Source organism: Trachypithecus francoisi, unplaced genomic scaffold (genome assembly GCF_009764315.1).
Source record: "Trachypithecus francoisi isolate TF-2019V2 unplaced genomic scaffold, Tfra_2.0 Lachesis_group9, whole genome shotgun sequence".
Taxonomy (NCBI): domain Eukaryota; kingdom Metazoa; phylum Chordata; class Mammalia; order Primates; family Cercopithecidae; genus Trachypithecus; species Trachypithecus francoisi.
In genome coordinates, this window is record NW_022681474.1 from 30,592,736 (window position 1) to 30,618,157 (window position 25,422).

The 25,422-nt window shown below is 38.7% G+C and overlaps 1 protein-coding gene across 2 annotated transcripts in view; it reads right to left on the bottom strand.

Moving 5' to 3' along the window:
- The window catches only part of MPP7 (membrane palmitoylated protein 7), a 303,028-nt gene that overhangs the window by 198,687 nt on the left and 78,919 nt on the right, over positions 1 to 25,422 (bottom strand). For both annotated transcript variants that reach the window (XM_033209887.1, XM_033209886.1), the window contains one exon: positions 2,094 to 2,261. In XM_033209887.1, coding sequence (XP_033065778.1) covers positions 2,094 to 2,130 — 37 coding nt within the window. In that variant the 5' untranslated portion in view covers positions 2,131 to 2,261. The remainder of the gene's footprint in view (positions 1 to 2,093; positions 2,262 to 25,422) is intronic.

Sequence of the window (25,422 nt, forward strand, 5' to 3'; positions counted from 1 at the left end):
CTGCTAAGCAACGCTGCTTAAGGGGAAAATGACCCCTGACTGGCCAGCTGCAAACATCTGATGCATACGCCGTACTTTGCGGCTTTTGTAAATGCAGAGACTCTTGTCTTCTGTGCTTCGCTCAAACCTTGTGGGGAGATAAGGTCGAAAAACATCATAAAGCAAGGTGTCATTCAGATTGGCACTTTAGATTTGCACTAAGCGAGCTGGCTATGTGTGGAAGAGCCCTTTTTAAATTCTTGATAGCGTATGCTATTTTTCATGACTGACACCTAAACTGCCTTATAAACTATAAATACTCCCTTTTAATCCTCCTTCAAGTAATATGTAAGCAACAATATTTTGCATTCAATTAAACTAAGGCATTTGGGGTGAACAGCAAGTTTTAAAACATACTCATTACACAACTATAGTAAATTTATGGTTCACATAAATTTTATCCATAATTTCCCAAAGCACTATGGAAAGTTAAATCATTCATTTTTATAAAGTAGAACACAATGTGGGACTATATAAAACCTAAAAAGAAGAAAAAAATCCCCAAAGGGTCTGACTTCCAAGTTAAGGTCTTGAGAAAGAAAAGCTTTACGTAATTTAACCATCAAACTTCTTGCTGACAAAAATGAATCCTCAGGTAAAAAATGGAAAAAAAAAATCATTCTTGATAGATAAAGATGAGACAAAACAAAATAAAACAAAAAAAAGACGGGACAAAACTTGCCAACACATAACTACGGATATGCCCGAAATGGCAAAGAATAACATTTGCAAATAGTGCAAATGAAAATGCCAGTGTAACATAATACAAGATAAAACTGAATTTGTGTTTTGGCATTTTTGAGATTATAGCACCAGTCGTTGTAATTTTCCAGCCTGAGACAGTCATCTCGGCTGGTTAGAGAGCTGTATCAACCAAATTCAGGATGGCCCCATATAAAACAGAGAACATTCCTTTTCGTTATACTGTGTTATCACTTCTTTCAAGGGGCTTTAAAAATGCATGACATAGGCCCCTAAACCCATTTACATTTTGTTTTAGTAGTTCTTAGAGGCATCCAGGATTCTACACTTTGAAAAAGTACTGATTTGGCCGGGTGCGGTGGCTCAAGCCTGTAATCCCAGCACTTTGGGAGGCCGAGACGGGCGGATCACGAGGTCAGGAGATCGAGACCATCCTGGCTAACACGGTGAAACCCTGTCTCTACTAAAAAAATACAAAAAACTAGCCGGGCGAGGTGGCGGGCGCCTGTAGTCCCAGCTACTCAGGAGGCGGAGGCGGAGGCAGGAGAATGGCGTAAACCCAGAAGGCGGAGCTTGCAGTAAGCTGAGATCCGGCCACTGCACTCCAGCCTCGGCGACAGAGCGAGACTCCGTCTCAAAAAAAAAAAAGAAAAGAAAAAGTACTGATTCTGATCCAGAATAGGACCTTAAAGAGGCATCTACCACCACACTTTTACTTCCCTGAATCAGATCAGAAGGGGAGGATTTTATGTACACATGCGTGCATGTGAGTTTTTTTTTCCTTTCTTAGAAATACCTACTCTAGGTATCTCAGTCTTATAACTGATAATAACATGAAATGTTTGTTAGTTTTAACTGAATCCCTTAATGATATATATCAATTTCAGGATAGTTTTACCTCTGGTGACAGAGAGAAAACAGAGAATTGGGGTAAGGATAATGTTTTGTTTCTTAAAGAAAAAAAAGAGAAAAATCGGAATCAAGTGTGGCAAACAGTTCCTACCTGTTATACAACTGAGTGAAGGATAATATGGCTATCACAGTATTTGCCATACTTTTCTGTAAGTTTCAAATGCTTAATTTTTTAAATTAAATGCACAGAATTATTCTAAAACCAAGACAGTACGACAGCATCAGCTCATGCCATCGCTACCTGGAGAAAGAGGCAATGAGTCCATGTCCTCCAATAACTTTTACCTAGGAGGGCATCCCTGAGTTGATCTCATGCCCCTAGTGTTGGTGACAGAAAAACAAGTATGATCTGCCTGAATGCTTAAAGCAATGTTGTATTTCACTGTGAACAAGATTTAAGCAAAGATGCAATAAGAACTGCCCCTCTTGGGGTCACATACCGGTGTCACTCCCAGATCCTGTTGACAAAGCTGGCATGATGCAAGGTGTAGGAACAGGTCAGCCGACAGCTCTCCAGACACCCTGCCCTCAGACAGCCACAGGGAATTCCAATTCAACAGCCTGCAGCCACGTTGTCTACCAAGATCTGTATATTTTGTAAGCCGTTTCTAGAAAGGAAAGAAACATTTATCTTTTTTAAAAAGGGACCATCACCAAATCACAACATTCTGTAACTAATTCAAAATTTTCATCCCAATCACTATTGGAGACATCACAACTCTTCAGAATTTTTTCTACAGCCCACATGCAAACACGAACTGTGAGAGTTTCTGGTCTTGATGAGCAACTTCTGATTGAAAGCGTGAATATTCTCAGTGTGTGTGTTGAGGCTTCCTGAATTCAAGATTTTTACATTTGGGTTGTGGAACGCTGACTGGATACATGGATAATTTTAAGAAGCTTCTGTAAGTCAATGCCATTCTCAACTTCATTCCCTGTGTTACCATAATTCTCAGCTATATTTCTAAACGTAGAACAGAGACTATATAAATTGTCAGAAACTTATAATTAATTTTTTTTTTTTTTGATACGGAATCTTACTCTGTCACCCAGGCCAGAGTGCAGTGGTGCGATCTCGGCTCACTGCAACCTCTGCCTCCTGAGTTCAAGCAATTCTCCCGCCCCAGCCTCCTGAGGAGCTGGGATTACAGACGCCTGCCGCCAAGCCTGGTTAATTTTATTTTTTTATTTTTTTTTTTTAAATAGAGACAGGGGTTTCACCATGTTGAGCAGGCTGGTCTTGAACTCCTGACCTCAAGTCATCCACCTGCCTCGGCCTCTCAAAGTGCTGGGATTACAGGTGTGAGTCACTGCACCCAGCCTAATTGTATTTTTTTAAATAGCTCATCCTAATATGACAAATACGTGGTTCTCTAACTGAAGTCTGCAACTAACCTTGAAGGAATATTTACTAAAATGGAAGCAAGATGTTATTATAGATTTACAGAAATGTTAGTAATCCAAAGTAAATCTAACAATCCAAGCTAGCATACACAAGTAAATTCTTTTAGTAAAAACTAACCTTTGTTGTATCTGGAAAAATATTAACTTTTTTCAGTAACTATCTTAACTAGTGTTTATCCTCAGATAAGCGGTAAAGGCAGTATAGCATATTAGTTAAGAACAAGGGATCTAGAGTTTGACCTAATCTTTAATGCTGGTAGTTCTGTGATCTTCAGCAAGGTATTTCATCTTCTTAAGCCTTAACTTCCTTATACACAAACAGAGACATGAGTAAATTAGAACTATTCGGTAATTAAATATACTCATGTAATGCAGTGTCTGACACATGGTAAATAAACAAGAAACACTGGTTGTTAGGGTTTTTTTAATTCAGGTAATGAGATTATAAAACAAAAACATAAAAGAAAGTAGCAAGATTAAAATTTACATTGGCCTAACACCTAGAGGGAGGCCATCTGGTTTAAATTTGGATCACCCCTGGCTAATAATGGAAAAAGTACTCCATTTACATTTTTGTAGAAATCAGAAGAACCACACAATGTGTTTTCAGTTCATTTTTAACGTACTTTCCTCAATTCTCTATAAAGCAAATTCAGTAATTTAGAAGCATATTTTTAACATATACTAACAACAACAAGAAAACATTGGAAACACTGGAAAAACTGGTTCACATCAATTCTTAAAGCCTTTAAAGTTGCTGATTCAAATTGCAGAATAAAGAGAAATGAACTTGCCAAAATTTACTTTAAAAAATCCAAACTGTAAGATTCTATTGAAGCCTTCTAAATTTGTTTTTTAATTGTTAAAGTGAAAATTAGTATTAAAAACTTCACCATCAAAGAGATTATTTTAGATCAGACTATCTGCTGCAATACCTTGAATTTTGCTTTATGTTATTGCAAAGGCTGACACAGTTAAAACATGCATACACATCAATACAGAAGAGAGTGCTAATTTATAATATAAGAATTGTTATTTGAAATACCAAATGAAAATATAGCTAAGTTAAAAATTAAACATGTGAGGCAAGATTTCACTAATGCACATGTATGGAGCTGTTTTTCTAATAATTTTGAAAGCAACTTTGCTTTGCCTTCACAAATTATTCTAAAAATCAGGATGAAGATTCAACTACAGGAAAATGTTCCTTGTATAAAGCAAGGCTAGAAATGAAGTAATTCAAAGTCAAAAAAAAAGACTGTATAATTTAAAGAACACAGTCAATTCATAGACTTTTGTTTTGCTAATAGAAAAAAACGAAAATCAATTAAAATTTCTAAAATGTCTGCAGACACATTTGTACCATTAGGCCAATACATAGGTATGTATGTATGTGAGTAGGTATTTATTATATGTGTGTGTATATATATGGAATTTAAGGTCTTTATGTCATGAGAAAAGCCTAAATTCATATGGTACAGATTGCACATATGCTATACCATCTATACCATGCAACCTATCACTTTCTTCACAGCTTAAAGAACTTACAATGTTTCACCTTTATAAACCATACACACCATATAACAAGACAACATATGCTTATATCAATTAGAATTTCATATAATTTGAAACACTCATATTCCATTAATATTGAAGACCTTACATTCCACATCAAAACATCCTTTTGAGCTGGTGTTGCTGCTGTTCATCTATGCCACATACGAAAAGCCCTCGCATTTCTTGTTTTTTATTTCATAATGAACACTCGAGGTTAAATTTTTCCAAAGCTGTGTTATTTACTACAAGCAATTATCTTTTAAGTATATATACTACAAAGTAATCACCTCCTCAGACCATATACGAGTACCTGAATTCTAAAACTGGTTTGACAGAATCCTAACCAGTAATACTTTGTATTTTGTGGAATGAAGCAAAGTTGCTAGGTTTAACTTTCAAACTGAGTTAAATTTTTGTAGTAATGATGTTATTTTCTTTGGCGAAATTCATTGAAAATGCTTTGGAATTTGTCGGAATGCAGCCATAATTATTACTGACTGTTGTATGGAATCGATTTACTACAACACAAAAATACCAGCTGTTACAGTATGTCCTGAGAGGGATTACCGAATATTCTTAAATTGAAGTTCAATCCATCTTTCCATAAAAAAGAGAAAGACCCAAAAGCCAGGAACATAACAGCAGTATCAAGTGCACCTGAAGCATTTACAATGCCCAATAGAATGATTACAACCCTCCTTTAAAAGGGCTTATTTTTGAAATTTCATTATTCCAGTTGTACCTTGCTTCTATATATCACACTGTATCAGGTTCCTCTGGCATTGATCATGTGGAAACAGTGAACTATGTGAAGGTCTATGAGCTTACAACCTTCCATTTCTACCCGCCCTGGGTAACTGTTAATGCTCCCATGGCACTCATGACATCTAGTGGTCAACCACAGAAGTGCAAGTGTTTAAAACTTTTTCAGCAAATAACTTAATCCATCGTCTGCAACATTTTTTATTAATGTGAACATATACACACACACACAGTTAATATATATGAACAAGAAATCAAGTAATTTTCAAATACATTTCCTCTATATTTGGGTAAGTGTTCAAGAATATGAAAACTTGTAATTAACTGTCATCATAAACTAGTTTAATAATTATGTTCCCAATCTATCATTTCAGAAGAATAAGTGCTCAGAAATCCAACTGTAGATTATTTCACCAGATACACATACTCGAAAGTTACATTTTCAAAACCTAATAGAGCAATAAAATAACACAAACAAATAATCTATCACATATTTTTTAAAAATAAATCTATCACGATTTTTGTAGAAGCTCAATCTGAAAGACTCATTAGTTCTGTTAGCCACTGCAAGAAGCAGACTTATATCTGTTAACATTATTTGGACCCTCTTAAATTATAACTCTAAGAATAAAAGGAGGCAACATATACTAAGTGGCAGACATCTGCTTATATAAAATGGTACTTGTACCTTTTATACCAGTCATTCTCAAAGTGTGGTCCACAGACCCCTAGTGGACCCTTTCAGAGGGGTCCATGAGGTCAAACTATTTTCATAAAATTGCTGAAGAAAGTACTGAGATGTTATTTGTCTTTTGCACTGTACCAGCATTTGCACCAATGGTGAAAAGCAATGGTCACGGTTGGTAAAACCACTGGCACCTGAGCATGAGTCAAGATAATGGCACCAAATTGAAACTATTCAACATTGTATTCTTTGTTGCCAAGGATGCTCATTCAGAGGAGGAGGAGGAAGAGGAAGAAAAACAGTAAGAGGAGGAGGGGAGAGGGAAGGTTCACTATAGAATATCCTTAAGGAAGCAGTAAAAATTAATATTAACTGACTCTTGAGTACTCTTCTTTTTAACATCCTGTGTGAATAATGGGAAGCACACATAAAGTAACTGCTGCTATAAACAAAGGAAACACTGTCTCAAAAAAACACTTGTGCAGTGATTTGAGTTGTGAACTATACTGGCTGCTCTGATCATGGAACATTTTTTTTTTTTTTAACTTAAAAGAACAACTGAAGACAAACTATGGTTATTCAAGCTTCGGTATTTGACAAACATTTTCTTGAAGATAAATAGAGTCCATACTTTCAAGGGAAACCAAAAACAATATGTGTTGCTAATGATAAAAATGAGCTTCCAAGCAAAAATCAGAATTTTATAAAACTTGCATCCACTAGAGGCTCATTTTGCATGGTGCTATGTAAACTGAAACACACGCATGGTGGAACCAAGTCCCCACTTTGCACTGGTTCTGTCAGCTTCCCAATACCCAAAGGCTTTGCTGAGAAGACCCACGGTGACATTAACAAACGTGATGTTTTTGGCATTTTGTATCAACATTGGGAAGATCTGCATGATTCGGTGAACCAATATTTTCCAATTTTCTACTAACACATTAGAAAATTATGCATGAACAACATCCATTCAAAGCTCAAGATTGATCAATGGATTTAAAGTTCCAATACAATAGCTTTATTTCTATATTTTCAGATTTTACACTGAAATTTATCTTTAAGAAACTGCCATCTATCTTTGGTGTAACAGCAAAGAATATCCGCAGTTAACTGAATAGGCTATTAAAATACTCCTCCCTTTTCCAACTACAGATCTGTGTAAGTTCAGTTTTTCTTCATATCCTTCAACCGGAACACACAGCAACAAAATGAAAGTAGACACAGATACGAAAATATAACAGTCTCCTGTTGAGCCAGGAATTAAAGAAATTTGCAATTCACTCATGCTTTTGTTTTGAGGGTAAAATTATTTTTCATAAAAATGTTATTTGTGTTAATATGAAGCAAATTTAATATTGTTACTTTAAATGAATTAAACGAATATAACCCACATAATCAAAACTCTTTAGAGCCTTCAATAATTTTTAAGAGTATAGCTCTGAGGACCAAAAATGTTGAGAATTGCTTCTCTAATGCCAAGGTTTGGCAAACATTCTCTGTCAAGGGTCAGACAGTAAACATTTTAGGCTTTGTGGTCCATATGATCTCAACCTAAACAATATGTACCTGAGTATGACTGTGTTCCCATAAAACTTGATTTCCAGAAATGAAGGAGGGCCAAGTTTGCTGACCATTATTCTATATTCTTACATCCTATCTGCTAGTGACTTAAGGATCTAGAAGTAGCATGCTTTCTAGTAACATTTGTACTGGTCATTATATATTCAAAAAAAAGAAAGTTAAAAATTTGTTGTGCAAAATTGTGAAAATTTTTAAAGATTCAGTTCTTAATCATAGACAAAACTGCATTTCAATTTTGGCTATCCCAAGTATCTCAGACTCTGTTGCTATACATAAAGAATTTTAAAACAGACTTATAACTGGCCAAGTATTAGGATGTTGTATGTAAGAAAAGATGCTTTATACAACGAAAAACAAAAATTCCTAGTTTTCAAGAAAAAAAGATTATGAAGGATCAAAATGTCCCACATTTTACAAATCCAATGGGGTCCAATGATTATATTAATATAAAACCAACACATGTCCTTTCCACACATGGAAAGGGAAATGCTGAAGCAACAGAAGAGAAGAATCCCACTAAAAGAATCTATAAACCTTTAAAGACTTCAGAAAGGAAACAAGAGAACATGCTGCTTTATAATCTCCAGGTGAAGAGACCCAGGCTTTAAGGCTGCTAGGAAAGTCTGCGGGAACCCTGGTCCATTTGCCAGGAAGGAACATTAACCACGAGACCCTTAGGGCCTCATCTAGTGAGGGCTCTTGGGAAGGCACACAACTGCCCCTTCTCTGGAAGCGCAGGTGTAATGAATGAACTAGCACTCGCAGGCAATTACCTCATTCCAGACTACCCGAACCATCTACAACAGTGAGTGCACCATGACCCCATTCTCCTTTTTTACTCTCCTTAAGCAAAAATGGCAGCATTTACAGTGTTGGCACATCCTCCAGACCTCTCCTCCGGGGCACTCCTCTGATGATGACTGTCCTTTCATTGCATTTATATTCTACCACTTACTGCTAAAAAGTCTTGGCTAAATCTTCAAGACTATGCCACTGACCATCAATGACCCACTATTTTTGCTCTCTATCTCTTTCCTCTAATTGTTGGGGGCAGAGAAGAGTGATACAACTTCTTGATTACGTTTTCCTTGACTAATTCTCAATTCCAGATTCATCTCAGCATTCCACTGGCATTCCCTTCAGTCCTCTCTACCGCAGAAACCAATTCTTCTTTGTAATTAACATATATCAACATAATTTTACATTTTTTGTTCAATCAATGTCCCCCACTAGATTCCTTAAGAATGGAACCCATATCATCATATGTCCCTAAAAACTGAATAATGATCCGCTCTCTTTCCCTTCCAAGTCAGAGTCACCTCATCATTTTACCTATGCGGAGATAGCACAGCCTAACAACAAGAGCACAGATTTTGAAATCAGACAGACCTAAGATCGCACCCAAGCCCTGCCTTACTGACTCTGTGATCCTGGCCAAGCTACTTAGTGAAATGAGATTAAAAGAAATAAAAGTAAAACATCTAACCCATATATAGCAGCCAATCAACAGATGGCCACTTTTATTTTATTTTATTTTACTTTATTTTATTCCATTCTATTTTATTTTATTTTATTTTCAAGACAGAGTTTTGCTCTTGTTGCCCAGGCTGGAGTACAGTGGTGCAACCTCGGCTCACAGCAACCTCCACCTCCCAGGTTCAAGTGATTCTCCTGCCTCAGCCTCCTGAATAGTTGGGATTACAGATGCCCGCCACCACATCTGGATAATTTTGTATTTTTAGTAGAGATGGCGTTTTGCCCTGTTGGTCAGGCTGGTCTCGAACTCCTGACCTCAGGTGATCCATGCGCCTCAGCCTCCCATAATGCTGGGATTACAGGCGTGAGCCACCACGCCCAACCTTACTAACACTCACAGTCTTGTTTTCATCACTCTCTATTTCATATTTCCTCTAATCTCGCAAACTTCTAGTGGTCCTACAATGAAAAGAATACATGCTTTGGTAAGACAAAAAACAGAGTTTAAAATCTGAAGGATCTTCTACCACTTACCACATACACAATTGACAAGGCATGAGACCTCAGAAAGCCACGTTAAATAACGAAAATTAATAAATAAGAATAATGTTCGTGATGGCTCCTATTGAGTATCTCACAATTTTCCAGATATTAGGTTAAAAATGCAACATGCGCGGTGGCTCAAGCCTGTAATCCCAGCACTTTGGGAGGCCGAGACGGGCGGATCACGAGGTCAGGAGATCAAGACCATCCTGGCTAACACGGTGAAACCCTGTCTCTACTAAAAATACAAAAAACGAGCCGGGCGAGGTGGCGGGCGCCTGTAGTCCCAGCTCCTCGGGAGGCTGAGGCAGGAGAATGGCGTAAACCCGGGAGGCGGAGCTTGCAGTGAGCTGAGATCTGGCCACTGCACTCCAGTCCGGGCGACAGAGCGAGACTCCGCCTCAAAAAAAAAAAAAAAATGCAACATGCACTGTTTCATTTAATGCTCACAATAATCCTATTATGTAAGCACTATTACCATGTCTTACAGATGAGGAAACTGAACTTTAGGCAATGTGCCCTAAGCCCACAACTTGAAGGGATTCTGATGTTGGTATGTATGAATTCAAGACCCATCCTGTGAATCACTCTACACAATGCTGCCTCTTAACGACTATTAACCTCTCTCAGTTTTCTTAGTGGTCAAATAGAAAGAATATGTGTATCTCAGTCACTTTTTCTGACTGGTTAAATGAAACAACGCATCTAAACACGAAACACACCAGATGCTCCAATTTTAGCTCTCCCTTTCCCTCAACCTTCCCCTTAATTTTCTTGTTCTAATTGATTCCGTTTACAAATCAGAAAACTGCCTGCTTCATATCCACGTCCTCTTCTTGGCTCTTCAGTCACGTAACATAGTGCCTTCTCTGATATACCGAAAACATCAAGTAGGTTCCAAAAATAACATTCTCAGCCTTCGATCCTAAGGTCTAGAACATACCTACAAAATGCACAGCCTGTAAAAGCCACAGATCTCTCTAAAATTTACAGTAACATCTTGCATGACAGCCAGGGATACTGTCCCTCTGTTTTATATGGCTTAAGTAAATGATGGAGTATATCTGAAGCTCAAGAATATAATTCAGATTCTACCAAATCTTTCTTATTAACAAAATGTCACTCTAGCATTACCCACAATTCATAGACACTAATTTCAAAAATATCTTGAGAGGTCAAAAATAAACCAGTCAATGAAGCAAGTTTGATTAAAATTATATATCACTCCATATTCAACCTACCATGCATAAAAATAGAATAAATCTGTTTATTAAAACGCTACATTTAAGACATTTAAGATTAAATTTTAATAGAGTTACCAAAAATCTACCTCTTTACCAATGAAACCTCTTATTGTAACACAGTTATGATTATTGTATAGGCATAGCAAAACATCAAGTGAAATATTCTAGCAATGACTGGAGGTTTTACTAAACATGTACAGGGAGTGACATCAGTAAAATGGTGGAACAGAATACCTCAGACTCTCTTTTCCCCATGGAAACACTGACAACAACAACATACAAACCAAGTTACCTCTGTAACTCCAGAAGCCAATTAATTATGCAGCACCCACGCAAGCAAAAGCTAAGGAAGGCGACATCAATGCACGTTGGAAAGTGCATTGCTTTTTGTCCACTTTAGCTCCTCCCTGACCCCAGTGCAACATGGAGTAATTTGGAGGAAAATTCCCAACTTCCAGCTTCTCCCTCAAGAAGGAAAGAGAAGAGGAAAATGTGCACCCAATGTTCTGGCTTGTGAGGGGCTGCCCAAGGGACTAACTTGGAGTGCTAACAGGAAGAGGGTATAATCTGGATGCCAGATTGGGGGCCACTGAAAACAAAAGAGAGCCCAGGGGCTTGTTACAGCATCAGGAAGACAGCAGAACCTCAGACGGATGCCATGAGGAGGACGAGATTAATGTACAGACTTCTGAGAGGAAAACAGGAGCAAGTCTCATTAACCATGAAATTACATGCACAGGGCCAGAGAAGATGCATTCTCAGCAATGGTTTGAGAGGTCCAAATAATCACTATCCAGGCCGACTGGAAAAGATCTTGCCCTGCACGAAGCCAGTCAATAAAAACCGAGAGGATCTATCTTTTCCAATGCCCAGATCTCAACAAAAGAACACAAGGCGCCAAAGAAACAGTAAAACGTAGCCCAATCAAAGGGGCAAAATAGAGCTCCAGAAATCCACACTGAAGAAAAGATCTCTGAATCAGCTGACATAGAATTCAAGATAATCACCTTCCAGATGCTCAATGAGCTAAAACAGCACACAAACAGACAACTAAAACAAGTCAGGAAAGGGATGCATGAACAAAATAACAACAGAATCAGAGAAACAGAAACTATTAAAAGTTTCTATTTCTAGAAACTCTGGAGCTTACAAATACAATAACTGAATTGAAAAATTCACAAGAGGGACTCAACAGCGGACTTGATCAAGCAGAAAAAAAAAAATCCGTGAACTTGAGTATAGATCATATGACACTACCAAGTCAGAAGAGCAAAAGTGAACAAAGAATGAAGAAAAGGGAAGAACCTAATGGGGCACCATCAAGCAGATGAATACATGCACTATGGGAGTCTGACAAGAACAGAGACAGGGACATGGCTGAAAAGTTCCCAAATGTGAGGGGAGAAATGGACATAAAAATTCAGGATGCTTAACAAGCTCTGAATTGAATAAATCAAAGATACTCATGCTAAAACATATTCTAATTAAACTGCCAAAAGTCACAGAGAGAATCTTGAAAGCAGTTAGAGAAAAGTGACTCATCATGTACAAGGGAGCATCCACAGAGGATCAGTGAATTTCTCAGCAAAAACTTTGCTGAAGTATGTTGAAGTAAGATGATATATTCAAAGTGGTGAAAGAAAAAAGTCTGCCATTCAAGAAGACTACATCTGACAAAACTGTCCCACAAAATGAAAAATAAATTAAGTTCCTTCCCAAATAAACAAAAGCTGAGGGAGTTTGTTGCCACTATACCTGTATTACATATACTAAAGGGAGTCCTTCAAGTCTAAATGAAAGAACGTTAGACAGCAACATAAAACCACATGAAAATATAAAGCTCTTTGGTAAAGCTGAATATATGAACAAATATAAAATACAGTAATGTTGTAATGATGCATAAATCACTTTTAATTCTTTTATAAATTTTCAGGCTGGGCAACAAAGTAAGACTCCATCTACGCAAAAAAAAATTTGTTTTAATTAGCTGGGTGTGGTGACACACATCTGTAGTTCCAGCTGCTCAAGAGGTTAAGGTAGGAGTATCGTTTGAAGCCAGGAGGCTGAGGCTGCAGTAGGCTATAAGCACACCACTGCACTCCAGCCTGGGTGACAAAGTGAAACCTGATCTAAATAAATATATATATATGTTTATACACACACAGAGACACACATGAATTATATTAAAATATATGATAAAATATATAACATATACATGTAATTTACATACATATAAATTGTATATATGTTAACAGACAAAAGCATAAAAGTAACTATAAATTTATGTTAATGATTTATAGTAAATAACACATTATAAAAAGATGTAATCTGTGATATCAATAACAAATATGGGGACACAGAATTAGAAAGAGCAGTCTCTATATGTGATTGAAATTAAATTGCTATTAAATGAAAACAGATTATAACTTTAAGATGATATGTGCAATTCTCACGGTGACCACAAAGAAAATACCTACAGAATATACACGAAAGGTAATAAGAAGAGAATCAAAGAATGTCCACACCAAAAAAATCTATAAAACACAAAGGAAGGCAGTATGAAAGATTCTCAACATCGCTAATCATTACAAAAATGCAAATCGAAATTATAAGATATTACATTAGGATGAATACTATCAAAGAAAACAGAAAATAACAAGTGTTGGCAAAGATGTAGAGACACTGGAACCCTTGGCACAGTTGATGGGAATGTAAATGTAAATTTCTGTAGTATGGCCACTACAGAAAATAGCATGAAGGTTCCTCAAAATATTAGAAATAGAATTACCATATAATCCCAAAATCTCACTTCTAGGTATATATCCAACAAAATTGAAAGTGCGAACTCAAAGAGATATCTGCATACCTACATCACTAGAGCACTGTTCACAACAGCCAAGGGGTGGAAGCAAATCTAACGTCTATCGACAGATGAATGGACAAGCCAAATGTGGTATCATATTCAATAGAAAATTTTTCAGCCTTAAAAAAAGAAGGAAATAAGCCAGTTACCAAAAATCAAACACTGTATGGTTCCATTTATAAGCAGTATCTAAAATGGTCAAACTAATAGAAACAGAAAGCAGAATTGATGGCTGCCAGGGGCTGCAGGGAAAGGAAAGTGGTTGTTGTTTAATAGGTATAGAGTTTTTGTTTTGTAAATGAAAAACTTCTGTTCTGAAGATCCATTGCATAACAATGTGAATATACTCAACACTACTAAACTGTACACTAAGAATTGTTAAGACAATAAATTTTGGGCCAGATGCAGTGGCTCAGGCCTGTAATCCCAGCACTCTGGGAGTCCGAGGTGGGCGGATCACAAGGTCAGGAGTCTGAGACTATCCTGGCTAACACGGGGAAACCCATTCTCTACTGAAAATACAAAAAATTAGCCAGGCATGGTGGTGGGCGCCTGTAGTCCCAGTTACTCAGGAGGCTGAGGCAAGAGAATGGTGTGAACCCGGGAGGCAGAGCTTGCAGTGAGCCAAGATCGCGCCCCTGCACTCCAGCCTGGGCAACAGAGCGAGACTTCGTCTCAAAAAAAAAAAAAAGTAATTTTTATGTTATGTTTATTTTTTACCACAATTTTAAAAAATTAGTATAAGACCACTGGGCAAGGTGGCTCACACCTGTAATCCCAGCACTTTGGAGGCCGAGGCAGGCAGATCATGAGGTCAGGGGATCAAGACCATCATGGCTAACACGGTGAAACCTCGTCTCTACTAAAAATACAAAAAATTAGCCAGGCATGGTGGTGGGCGCCTGTAGTCCCAGTTACTCAGGAGGCTGAGGCAAGAGAATGGTGTGAACCCGGGAGGCAGAGCTTGCAGTGAGCCAAGATCGCGCCCCTGCACTCCAGCCTGGGCAACAGAGCGAGACTTCGTCTCAAAAAAAAAAAAAAGTAATTTTTATGTTATGTTTATTTTTTACCACAATTTTAAAAAAATTAGTATAAGACCACTGGGCAAGGTGGCTCACACCTGTAATCCCAGCACTTTGGAGGCCGAGGCAGGCAGATCATGAGGTCAGGGGATCAAGACCATCATGGCTAACACGGTGAAACCTCGTCTCTACTAAAAATACAAAAAATTAGCCAGGCGTGGTGGCGGGCACCTGTAGTCCCAGCTGCTCAGGAGGCTGAGGCAGGAGAATGGCATGAACCCGGGAGGCGTAGCTTACAGTGAGCCAAGATCACGCCACTGCACTTCAGCCTGGGCGACAGAGCAAGACTCCATCTCAAAAAATGAGTATAAAGACATTGAAGATAGTCTAAGGAAGAAATGAAATAACTACAAACTAACAGTAGCCATAAAAGTAGCCCAAAAGTCTAGTAAGCAGCTCTCGGACATGGACAAGCTTAATCCTAACAACAAACAAACTGATTTAAGGGGCAGCTGTAAATACAGCCTGCCTATTTATAGTATACCATGGATAGCAGTCCTGCAGATCAAGTCTGAAACACATAAATCATTGTTGTATTTAAACTCACAAACACTGTCACAGGGGAGGGACTGATACCAAGTGATTATGCTATATATTCGGTATATAATAAATAGTTTCAACCAGCACTATCAATTATGAATGACACCTCAATTGTTAAAGTATATAATGTAGGGAACTTGACCACATTATTTTAGAAAACTTTCTAATTACGGCTAGACAATGATGCTACTCAACAATATATCTGCAACTCGTCCCTTCCACTTACAGAGGAGAATTGTGTCCCCAACCCCTTGAAGTTAGGTGAGGTTTTGTGGCTTGCCTTAGCCAGTAACATGAAAGTGACAAATTTAAGAGCGAGCATGGGATTCTCCATTGTATTAATCTGTTTTCATAAAGAACTGCCCAAGCCTAGGTAATTTATTAATATAAAGAAAAGAGGTTTAATTGACTCACAGTTCCACGTGGCTGGGGAGGCCTCAGGAAACTGACAATCATGGCAGAAGGTGAAAGGGAAGCAAAGCACATCTTACACGGTGGCAGGCGAGAGAAACAGAGGATGGGGAAAAAACTGCCAAACACTTCTAAAGCATCAGATCTGGTAAGAACTCACTATCACAAAAACAGCATGGTGGAAACCACCACCATGATCCAATTACCTCCTACCAGATCCCTGCCTTGACACGTTGGGATTACAATTTGGATTACAATTATAGATGAGATTTGGGTAAGGACACAGAGCTGAATCAGATCATACATCTTCTCCTTCCCAAGTTGTCTAATGTTTCCCATAATGCCAAGTTCATCAGCTCAAGTCCCTGACATGGAGCACAGTACCCCACCAACATGTGATGGATACATAGCAACAGCAAGAAATAAATGTGTTGTTGGGGTTATTTGCTACTGAAACACAACCTAGCCCATTATGACTGATATACTGTTCATTTACAAATATCAACAGTATGGTTTTTAAATAACATAAATCATTCACTCTAAGTATTTACATTGTTATTTCCTGAGTACTAATTAATATTAAGTGGTTCAACACAACAGTTCCTAAAAATGTGGGCTACTAGAAACATCTGTAATAAATCTGGACATTCACGAAGATGATTTCATGTGTTTACTGACAACAGACTCATGTAAATTGTCTGGTTTTGTCAGTTTCCTAGGCCCTATATCAGAGGTATCAAACAATACACTTTCTAAAAATTTGTTCTTGTTTATAAATAATTATGTCATAATACTAAAGTTAATTGTATGCATTTTCAAACTAAGGACAGCGCTAAAAAGTTAAACTAAATGTAATACACGATGTTTGCAATCATGTATATTTATGTATGTATGTTTTGAAGCTATCTTAAATAGACAGTGATCAAAGGAAATAGATAATCCAAAAGTACTGATTATATAGAACACAAACAACTTTATATTAACTTAGGTTTTTCTCCACGGTGGTCTATCTTTATACTCCTAAAGGAAATCCTCATTTATCTGTATATGAGCTGATACCCACATTTCCATTTTTCTAGCATATTCATCTATTTTATTTCCAATGCTGAAAACAAACCAGGAAACGCCCTTCAAACAATTCAAAACCCTAATGTTATATTATAGAGAACAGTGCATCCTTTATGAATTAGAAGAGAATGTATTCTTTGCTAGCCCTTTATGCATTAAATAGTAGAGACTCTTACATTTGAAGTCAGCTATACCCAAGAGAAATTTTAAGAGCATGGCATTCTTCATATTCCTTTTAATATTACTTTCTTCACCTCAATTTTTACACTTCATGAATATTAGCTGCTGGAACCTATTGACTATACTTAGCAAATTTTTAATTTGTATGTCATAGCTCTGAATAGGGAGTATTTCGTTTCTACAGTGAAACAAATGAACAGAAAAGGGGAAAAGTTAACATTTCCAAAGAGTTATGTAAAGACAGAACAAAAATTAAGTTGCTAAGGAAAGTAACATGCCGGTCATTGTCCAAAAACCATGGGAAACGGTTACACAAAAGAACATTTCACAGAGCTATGCACGGCCTGTTAGTGGACTGCTAGACAAACTGTCTTAGACTAACACATCCTGGAATGAATCTATCTGATTAGGAGAACTTACTTTATGATCAATTTAGTGTCAAGAAATTTGAGGGTTAGAAGAGGAATCTGGCTGGGAAAAACGGGGCCTGCTAAGACCATATGGAAGCCAGCTGTCAGCCACTTCCTATTCATACACTCTCGGGAGGAGACATGCCCTCACAAGAAACGGAAAATGATGTAAACGCCAAGCAGGAGGCTTTGTGCACTCCAACACGGCTCAAGTGGTTCAGGTTTCCCGGGTGTTTCCCCAGGTGGCATCTTCTCAGCTTCCTTGGCCTCTCTTTCTAAAATCTCCCTCACACCTTCCTAATTTCCACTTAATGATCTTTGCCTATGCCTATCCCAGTTTCACGAGTCATGCGTATTTCACTCTTCTTGTCTACTGTCTTTCCTACTAGAATACAGTCATGCGATGCAGGGTATAATGATGTTTCTGTCAATCACACACCACATATATGGCAGTGGTCTCATATTTTTACTCTTCCCTTTCTATGTTTAGATACCCAAACACCACTGTGTTCCAATTGCCTGCAATATTCAGTGCAGTCATCTGCTGTACAGGTTTCTGGCCTAGGAGCAACAGGCTGCACAATGTAGCCTAGGTGTGTAATGGGCTCTGCCATCTAGTTTTGTGTAAGTGTACTCTAGGATGCTCCCACAAGGACCAAGTCGCCTAACTACAAATTTCTCAGAATGTCTCCCTGTCGTTAAGCAACGTATGACTTCCAGAAACTAAAAGAGGGCAGAGAATTTGGTCTGCATTATTCATGGCTGAATTTCTGGTGTCTTAGAATAGTGCTTGCTATAATAATAGATGGCTCCAAACATTATTTGTTGAATGAATGAAAAAATGAATGAGTGACTGCTGGAACCCCTACCAATTTTAGCTATAATATTATATATTTTATGTACATTATGTATTTTGTGTTTCTGCCTGTCCTCTTCTGAGTTCTCCTGTCCAAAGGAGAAAGACTGCTAATCTCATTGATCACAACCTAAAACATTTACTAGACCAAAAGTATAGTAGGAAAACTGTCAACAAATTAGATATTAAAAGGTCAGTATCTGGCTGGATGCGGGGGCTCATGCCTGTAATCCCAGCACTTTGGGAGGCCAAGGTGAGAGGATCACGTGAGGTCAGGAGTTCAAGACCAGCCTGGCCAACATGGCAAAACCCCGTCTCTACTAAAAATACAAAAATTAGCCAGGCGTGGTTGCACACGCTTGTAGTCCCAGCTACTCGAAAGGCTGAGGCAGGAGGATTGCTTGAACCTGGGAGGTAGAGGCTGTAGTGAGCTGAGATCATGCCACTGCACTCCAACCTGGGCAACAGGGCGAGACTTTGTACCCCACCAAAAAAGGTCATCCTTGCCCAGTCCCCTTTGACATCTGCTCCCTTTTCCCGGAGTAAGTAGACTCTGTTAGTGCCAGTCAGCTCGCCGGCTGCCTACTCTCACCATTGCACTGGGTTTGGGTCACACTTGTGTTGGCTGTGTGCTTTTCTCACACAAACTTCTGCTGACCTGGGCTTCTGACATGATAAAAGAGCCTGCTCCTTCCCCTGGTGGGAGGAGCCTAGCCCACTCCGCTCTGGAATCACTCCACTTCTTCTCTTCTCGCATGGAGAAGCCTGGCATGGGCCATTGCTTTAGCCAAGAATGATGTCCTCTTCAACTTTTGTGTATATTTGAAATTTTTGCTGATGAAAAAAGTGTCCTTTCCAACATTTTGATTCAAAGTGTAATAGCATTTACTATATATCCATCTCTTGAAAGTCTCAAAAAAAAAACTGTAGAAAGAAACTATTATATAACCACAAATTAATAATAGTAAAAGCAAGTCTTTGTGGTTCCCCTATTGGATGTAACAGAACCCATTATCTATACCACCAAATTCTAACTTTCCTGATTTTATCTCCCTAAACATCTCTCTCCTAACATCTTTTGTTTTGGAGAGATGCTCGATAGAGTATTCAGGGGTGTCAAGTAATGGTGTCTATAATTTACTCAAAAATACTTCAGCAGAGAGGCAGAGGAGAGGGAGAGAAAACATATGGCCAAATGTCATCTGTTGCTGGATCTAAGGTGGACATATGGGTATTCATTGTACTATTCTTTCCACTTTTCTACATATCCTGAAATTTTTATGCTAAAACATTTTTAGGGGAAAAAAAGAACTTCCACATCTCCCAGCTTCTCATATCCCAGAATCATGTGCCTTCTGAGAACCCTAATAAACCCACTTGGAAAACACAGTAATCCTCAGATTGCTCTGTCCCCACCTCCAACCCATCCTACACATGCTGCCAGCATCATCTTTCAAAGATACTTACGTGATCACTGAACTACTCTAAATAAACCAGCTGATGATTCAACCGCACTTTCATGATAAAGTTTAAATTCCTTAAAATGAGACATGCTCTTGGTCCTTTCTCATTGCTTTCTTTGCAAAAATCACACCAACACCCTCTCTCAAGTTTTCTATAAAACTACAACACTGAACACACTGTGTTATTTCATGCTTCTGTGAATTTGATCACTTTAGTTCTTCTGCCTGCTTCAAAATACGGATTTAATTGCATGTATGTTACCACACTGCCTAATGAGGAGCCTGTGAGCAAAAAGGATCATCATAGCAAGTGTAGGGGTCAACAAAGTCTAATCTGTAAAGCCACATGGTCTCTTTTTTAAACCTGCATATGACTATTCAGCAATTCCTTTCAAATTCAGTAGAGGGTGCCATAATTTAATTTTTAAAAGGAAAATGGAATTCATGTTAACAAAGGCAACTTTCACAAGCATTAGCTGATGAGTTAAAGCTATAAAAAATATATTTCTAATAAGTAAAGAATGTGAAACTAAAAATAAACACCCAACATTGCCTTAATCTGAACAAATATCATATTTTTTATTTAAGAAAGAACTACATAAGAATACATCAAAATTCTGGTCGGGCACAGTGGCTCAAGCCTGTAACGCCAGCACTTTGGGAGGCCGAGGTGGGCAGATCACTTGAGGTCAGGAGTTCGAGACTAGCCTGGCCAACATGGTGAAACCCTATCTCTACTAAAAATACAAAAATTAGCCAGGTGTGGTGCATGCCTGTAGTCCCATCTACTCGGGAGGCTGAGGCAGGATAACTGCTTGAACCCAATAGGCAAAGGATGCAGTGAGCCGAGATCGCACCATTGCACTCCAGCCTGGGCAACAGAACAAGACCCTGCCTCAAAAAAAAAAAAAAAAAAATCAAAATTCCAACTGTGATTATACCTTCTGAACCAACAAGAGCTTGTAGAAACATACCCTAAGAAATAATCATGTAAGTATGCAACAATGAGCCAATCAATCTACTGTAAAATATAACAGAAAAGTGTTCAAGTTTTTATCTTCATTGCAGAGTTACTACTTCACTCACAATATCAACACAGAACTGATGCAGGCACAGGTATTCTGACTTCAATACACCTGTACCAACACAGGAGGCCTCTATTCCCTGGCACATCTTTATTCAAACTTTTGCCATTTAGCCAGGCACAATAGCACATACCTGCAGTCCCAGATACTTGGGAGGCTGAGGTGGGAGGATTACTTGAGCCCAGGAATTCAAGACCAGCCTGAGCAACATAGTAATGACTCCCATCTCTAATATATGTATACTTAACGACAAAAAAAAAAACTTTTTCCATTTGTTTCACTTTGGGTCTTCTAGTCTATACTTTCCTATGCTAATTCCCGGTCCATTTTTAGTTTTTCTTTTGCAGTTTCAGAAAGGTGCTGACAATCAGCAGTGACTACACGTGAGACAAGACAACAGACCTCAAATTACTGTCAAAATTAATCTTTTCATTTGGTGACTTAGCTTAAACCTTGCTTAGTTATCAAATACTTATCAAACTCCTGTGATTAGCATAGCACAATGTCAGGGGTATAACAGAAAATATCAAATTATAAACATAGTAGATTTCATTATCTTAAGATCAATTTCACTTCCAACATTCAGAATCTATGAGCCTAGATTATATTCTGCAGTTTTACTCATGAACTTCAAGGATTTGGGTAAGCAAGGACATGTCACACACTCAGAGTATTCCACAGTAGGGCATTCCCCTACAGGGGAATCACTGCTACAATCACTGTTCAATTTCTTCCTTACCTGAAAGGAAGCCAAGATGGTATTGAACAAGAATGGAACCACACAGTACACAGACATTTATTTAGCTTTTTGCGAGGCATTAAAAAATCAGATATTGCTGAAGCCTGGGTTGCAATATGAAGAAGCTGGCATTAATCCTCATGCATTCAGTCTCTCCATCTAGGTCCCCCGTTTTCTAGACACTCTGCTATCTCTCACTGTTTTCTTCAATATGTGAAAAGGCAAGAAGTACACCTGTATCTAACATCATACAGAGGTGTTAAAAGGCAACCAGATAAGAATTTTTTTTTCCATCTTGGCAAAGTCAGCTCTTCATAGTGGAAACTCAATAGGCTCTTAGAACTGTTTGAAATTTCAATCTACTTAAGTAACATCAACCAGCGAATATTCTCCTGATAACAAAAGCTTCCATTTCTGACATCCACATGTGGCAGAAATTCCCACTCCCTAACAGTAGCAAGTTTATTCTCTGTTGTCCTAGAAAGGGTCTTTTTCTCATCTGCATTTCTTTTTTTGGGGGGAGGGGGGCAGAGTCCCACTGTGTCACCCGCTGGCGTGCAGTTGCACTATCTCAGCTCACTGCAACTTCTGCCTCCCTGGTTCAAGCGATTCTCCTGCCTCAGCCTCCCGAACAGCTGGGACTATAAGCACGTGCCACCATGCCCAGCTAATTTTTGTATTTTTAGTAGAGATGGGGTTTCACCATGTTGGACAGGTTGATCTCGAACTTCTGACCTCGTGATCCACCCTCCTCGGCTTCCCAAAGTGCTGGGATTACTGGCGTGAGCCACTGTGACTGGCCTCATCTGCATTTCTTTAAAGATCAGAATGGTTTTTCATTTTTGGTAAAAGATGAGCTGCCAAGGGGGAAATTACTGAAATGCCAAGTAGGGTTGCCAGCCAAATATGAGCTGGGGAGTTTAAGACTAACGAGGATTTAGAGTTTTAAAGGTTGCTGAGTAAGCTCAAGAGGTGAGCCCGACAAACATAAAACAGAAAAGGAGCCTACAAAAGATGGAGTAACTTCTCTGCAGCCTAAGAACCAGGGCCAGACTCCAGGTTTGGATTAATCAGAGAGAGGAAAAATAACAAATCTGTGCTAACCGTATTTCAACAACAAGGAAACCTACAAGCATCAGGATGTAGAAACTGTTTATTAATACATTTCCTTATAGTTGATAGATCCTATGTAGATTCAGTGAAAAATTATCTTCGTTAATTTCTGCACATTACACAAGGACAACCAAGTAATTGTTCCTACTTGACTGCTCAAGACATCATTTCTCAGTTATTAAAAAGACATACTTTTGGCCAGGCACAGTGGCTCACACCTGTAATCCCAGCACTTTGGGAGGCTGAGGCAGGTGGATCACTTGAGCTCAGGAGTTTAAGACCAGCCTGGCCAACATGGCAAAACCTCAATTCTACTAAAAATACAAAAATTAGCCAGTTATGGTGGGGGGCGCCTGTAGTCCCAGCTACTAGGGAGGCTGAGGCAGGAGAATCACTTGAACCTGGGAGGCAGAGGTTGCAGTGAGTCAAGATTGCACCACTGCACTCCAGCCTGGGCTACAGAGAGAGACTCCATCTCAAAAAAAAAAACAAAAACAAAAAAAAAACAAAGACATACTTTTGCTATATCCACCTTATGGGAATTACATTCAATTGCACTATAATCTCCTTGAATTAACAAAATGGGACAATGTTTCAAAAGATTCTTTTTACTCTCCCCAAGTCATTTGAGAATATTTCTAAAGCCATTAATTTCACAAACTAGCCAAGACTGTTGAGAAAAATCATAGCTGTACAAGTTCTGAAAATCTTGCTGAATATAACTGTCTTATGGTCCAAGGCCTGTATTTCTTTGCCTGAATCCCTGAATTATAAATGGCTATAAAAAGAAAAGAGGAAAGAAAAGAGCCCAACAAATTAAAAGGTTCCCACATGAAAAGTAATGATGTTATATTGCAACAAACATTTTGGTGACTGGGATTACCTGAAAACTCTGGGCTTCCGCTCTGAAGCACTAATTTGCCAAAAGTATGGCAAATGTAACTCTTAAAACAGTACTGACTCATCCTGAGTACATAGTTTGATCTTATCTATTGTAATATCAAGGAATCCAGGAATCCAAGATTTGCTACACCTTACATCATAAATGAAAAGGCAATACTAAAGATAATTACTTCAAACCTACCCACCAGAATTATCCTCAGTGTAAGTTTTAAGTATAATGCAGATAACCACAATACAGAATGAAAACCTGGACAGACGATATTTAACTAAGTAATTATGTTATCTGCACTCTAGATAGGAAGGGCTGAGAGGAAAAACAGGAAGAAACATGCCATCTTACTCACCCACAGTGGAGTGCTGGCTATAAATCAAGTCAGCCTGCCCAAACACACACAAGACTTAATGATGACCTCAGTGAGAGCAGTTGAGTTTATGCAGTAAGGAAACTTGCACAAAATTAAAGGGAAAACGATTGAGGCCCCACATGGACATAATCGCTATGGACTGTGGATGTGAAAATGATGACATAATGGTGGCGGAGTAGGAGGACTCCAATAGGAAGCCATAATCAAATAATAAAAATACATTTGTTATAAAATGGAAACTAGAAGTTACTGAATTTCTAGCATTTTCCCCCATTGTTCTCTAAATGTATGCACTCACTCCAACATAGTACAAACATACTTTGAAAACACAAATGTATAGAAAAGGGATAGGAACTCATCTTTTCTGTCACCCAGGCTGGAGTGTAATAGTGCTATCTCAGCTCACTGCAACCTCTGCCTCCCAGGTTCAAGTGATTCTCCTGCCTCAGCCTCCCAAGTAGCTGGGACGATAGGTGCACACCACCACACCTGACTAGTTTTCGTATTTTCAGTAGTGATGGGGTTTCACCATGTTGGCCAGGCTGGTCTCAAACTCCTGACCTCAAATGATCTACCCTCCTTGGCCTACCCAAAGTGTTGAGATTACAGGTGTGAGCCACAGCCTGGCCCACTTTTTTCTCTCTCTTTTTTTTTTTTTTTGAGACAGAGTCTCACTCTCACCCAGGCTGGAGTGCAGTGGCGTGATCTCGGCTCACTGCAACCTCTGCCTCCTGGGTTCAAGCGATTCTCCTGCCTCAGCCTCCCAAGTAGCTGCGACTACAGGCACGTGCCACCACGCTCAGCTAATTTTTAGTAGAGATGGGGTTTCACCATGTTAGCCAGGATGGTCTCAATCTCCTGACCTCTTGATCCGCCCGCCTCGGCCTCCCAAAGTGCTGGGATTACAGGCGTGAGCCACCATGCCCAGCCCATCTTTTTCTTAATTCTATATATTTGTTACTGAAATATTTTTTCCTACTCAATTTTAACAAACTAATAAAATTCCAATCACAGAGTGCAATGACATACATGTCAGGATCCAGGAGGGCTCTCAGATTTATGGACTAACTATGAATATTTCTAGTAGTCATTAGTGGTATCCTAAAAAGTTTGCAGAGAGGCACTGGGAGGCGAAGAGGAGAGGGAAGAGACCATAGTGTGAGCGTTTTGCTTCCTTTATACTCAGTGAAATACATTTCATATAAACCATCCTTTGGAGTTCATGAAATACCCTGAAAACTCTACTATCTGGAGAGACGTGCATGGTCAATTTTCTTTGCTCTGACATTCAGAACTGTGCCTACCTGAGGTCAACAGCATACTAGGAGTGTGAAAAGGGAAATTTTGGAATATGGAACAACTTTGGGGAGGGAATTTCTAGATAGGGAGGATATGAAGGCAGTGGTGGCTCAAATGGCAGAGAGAAAAGTTACCAAGGT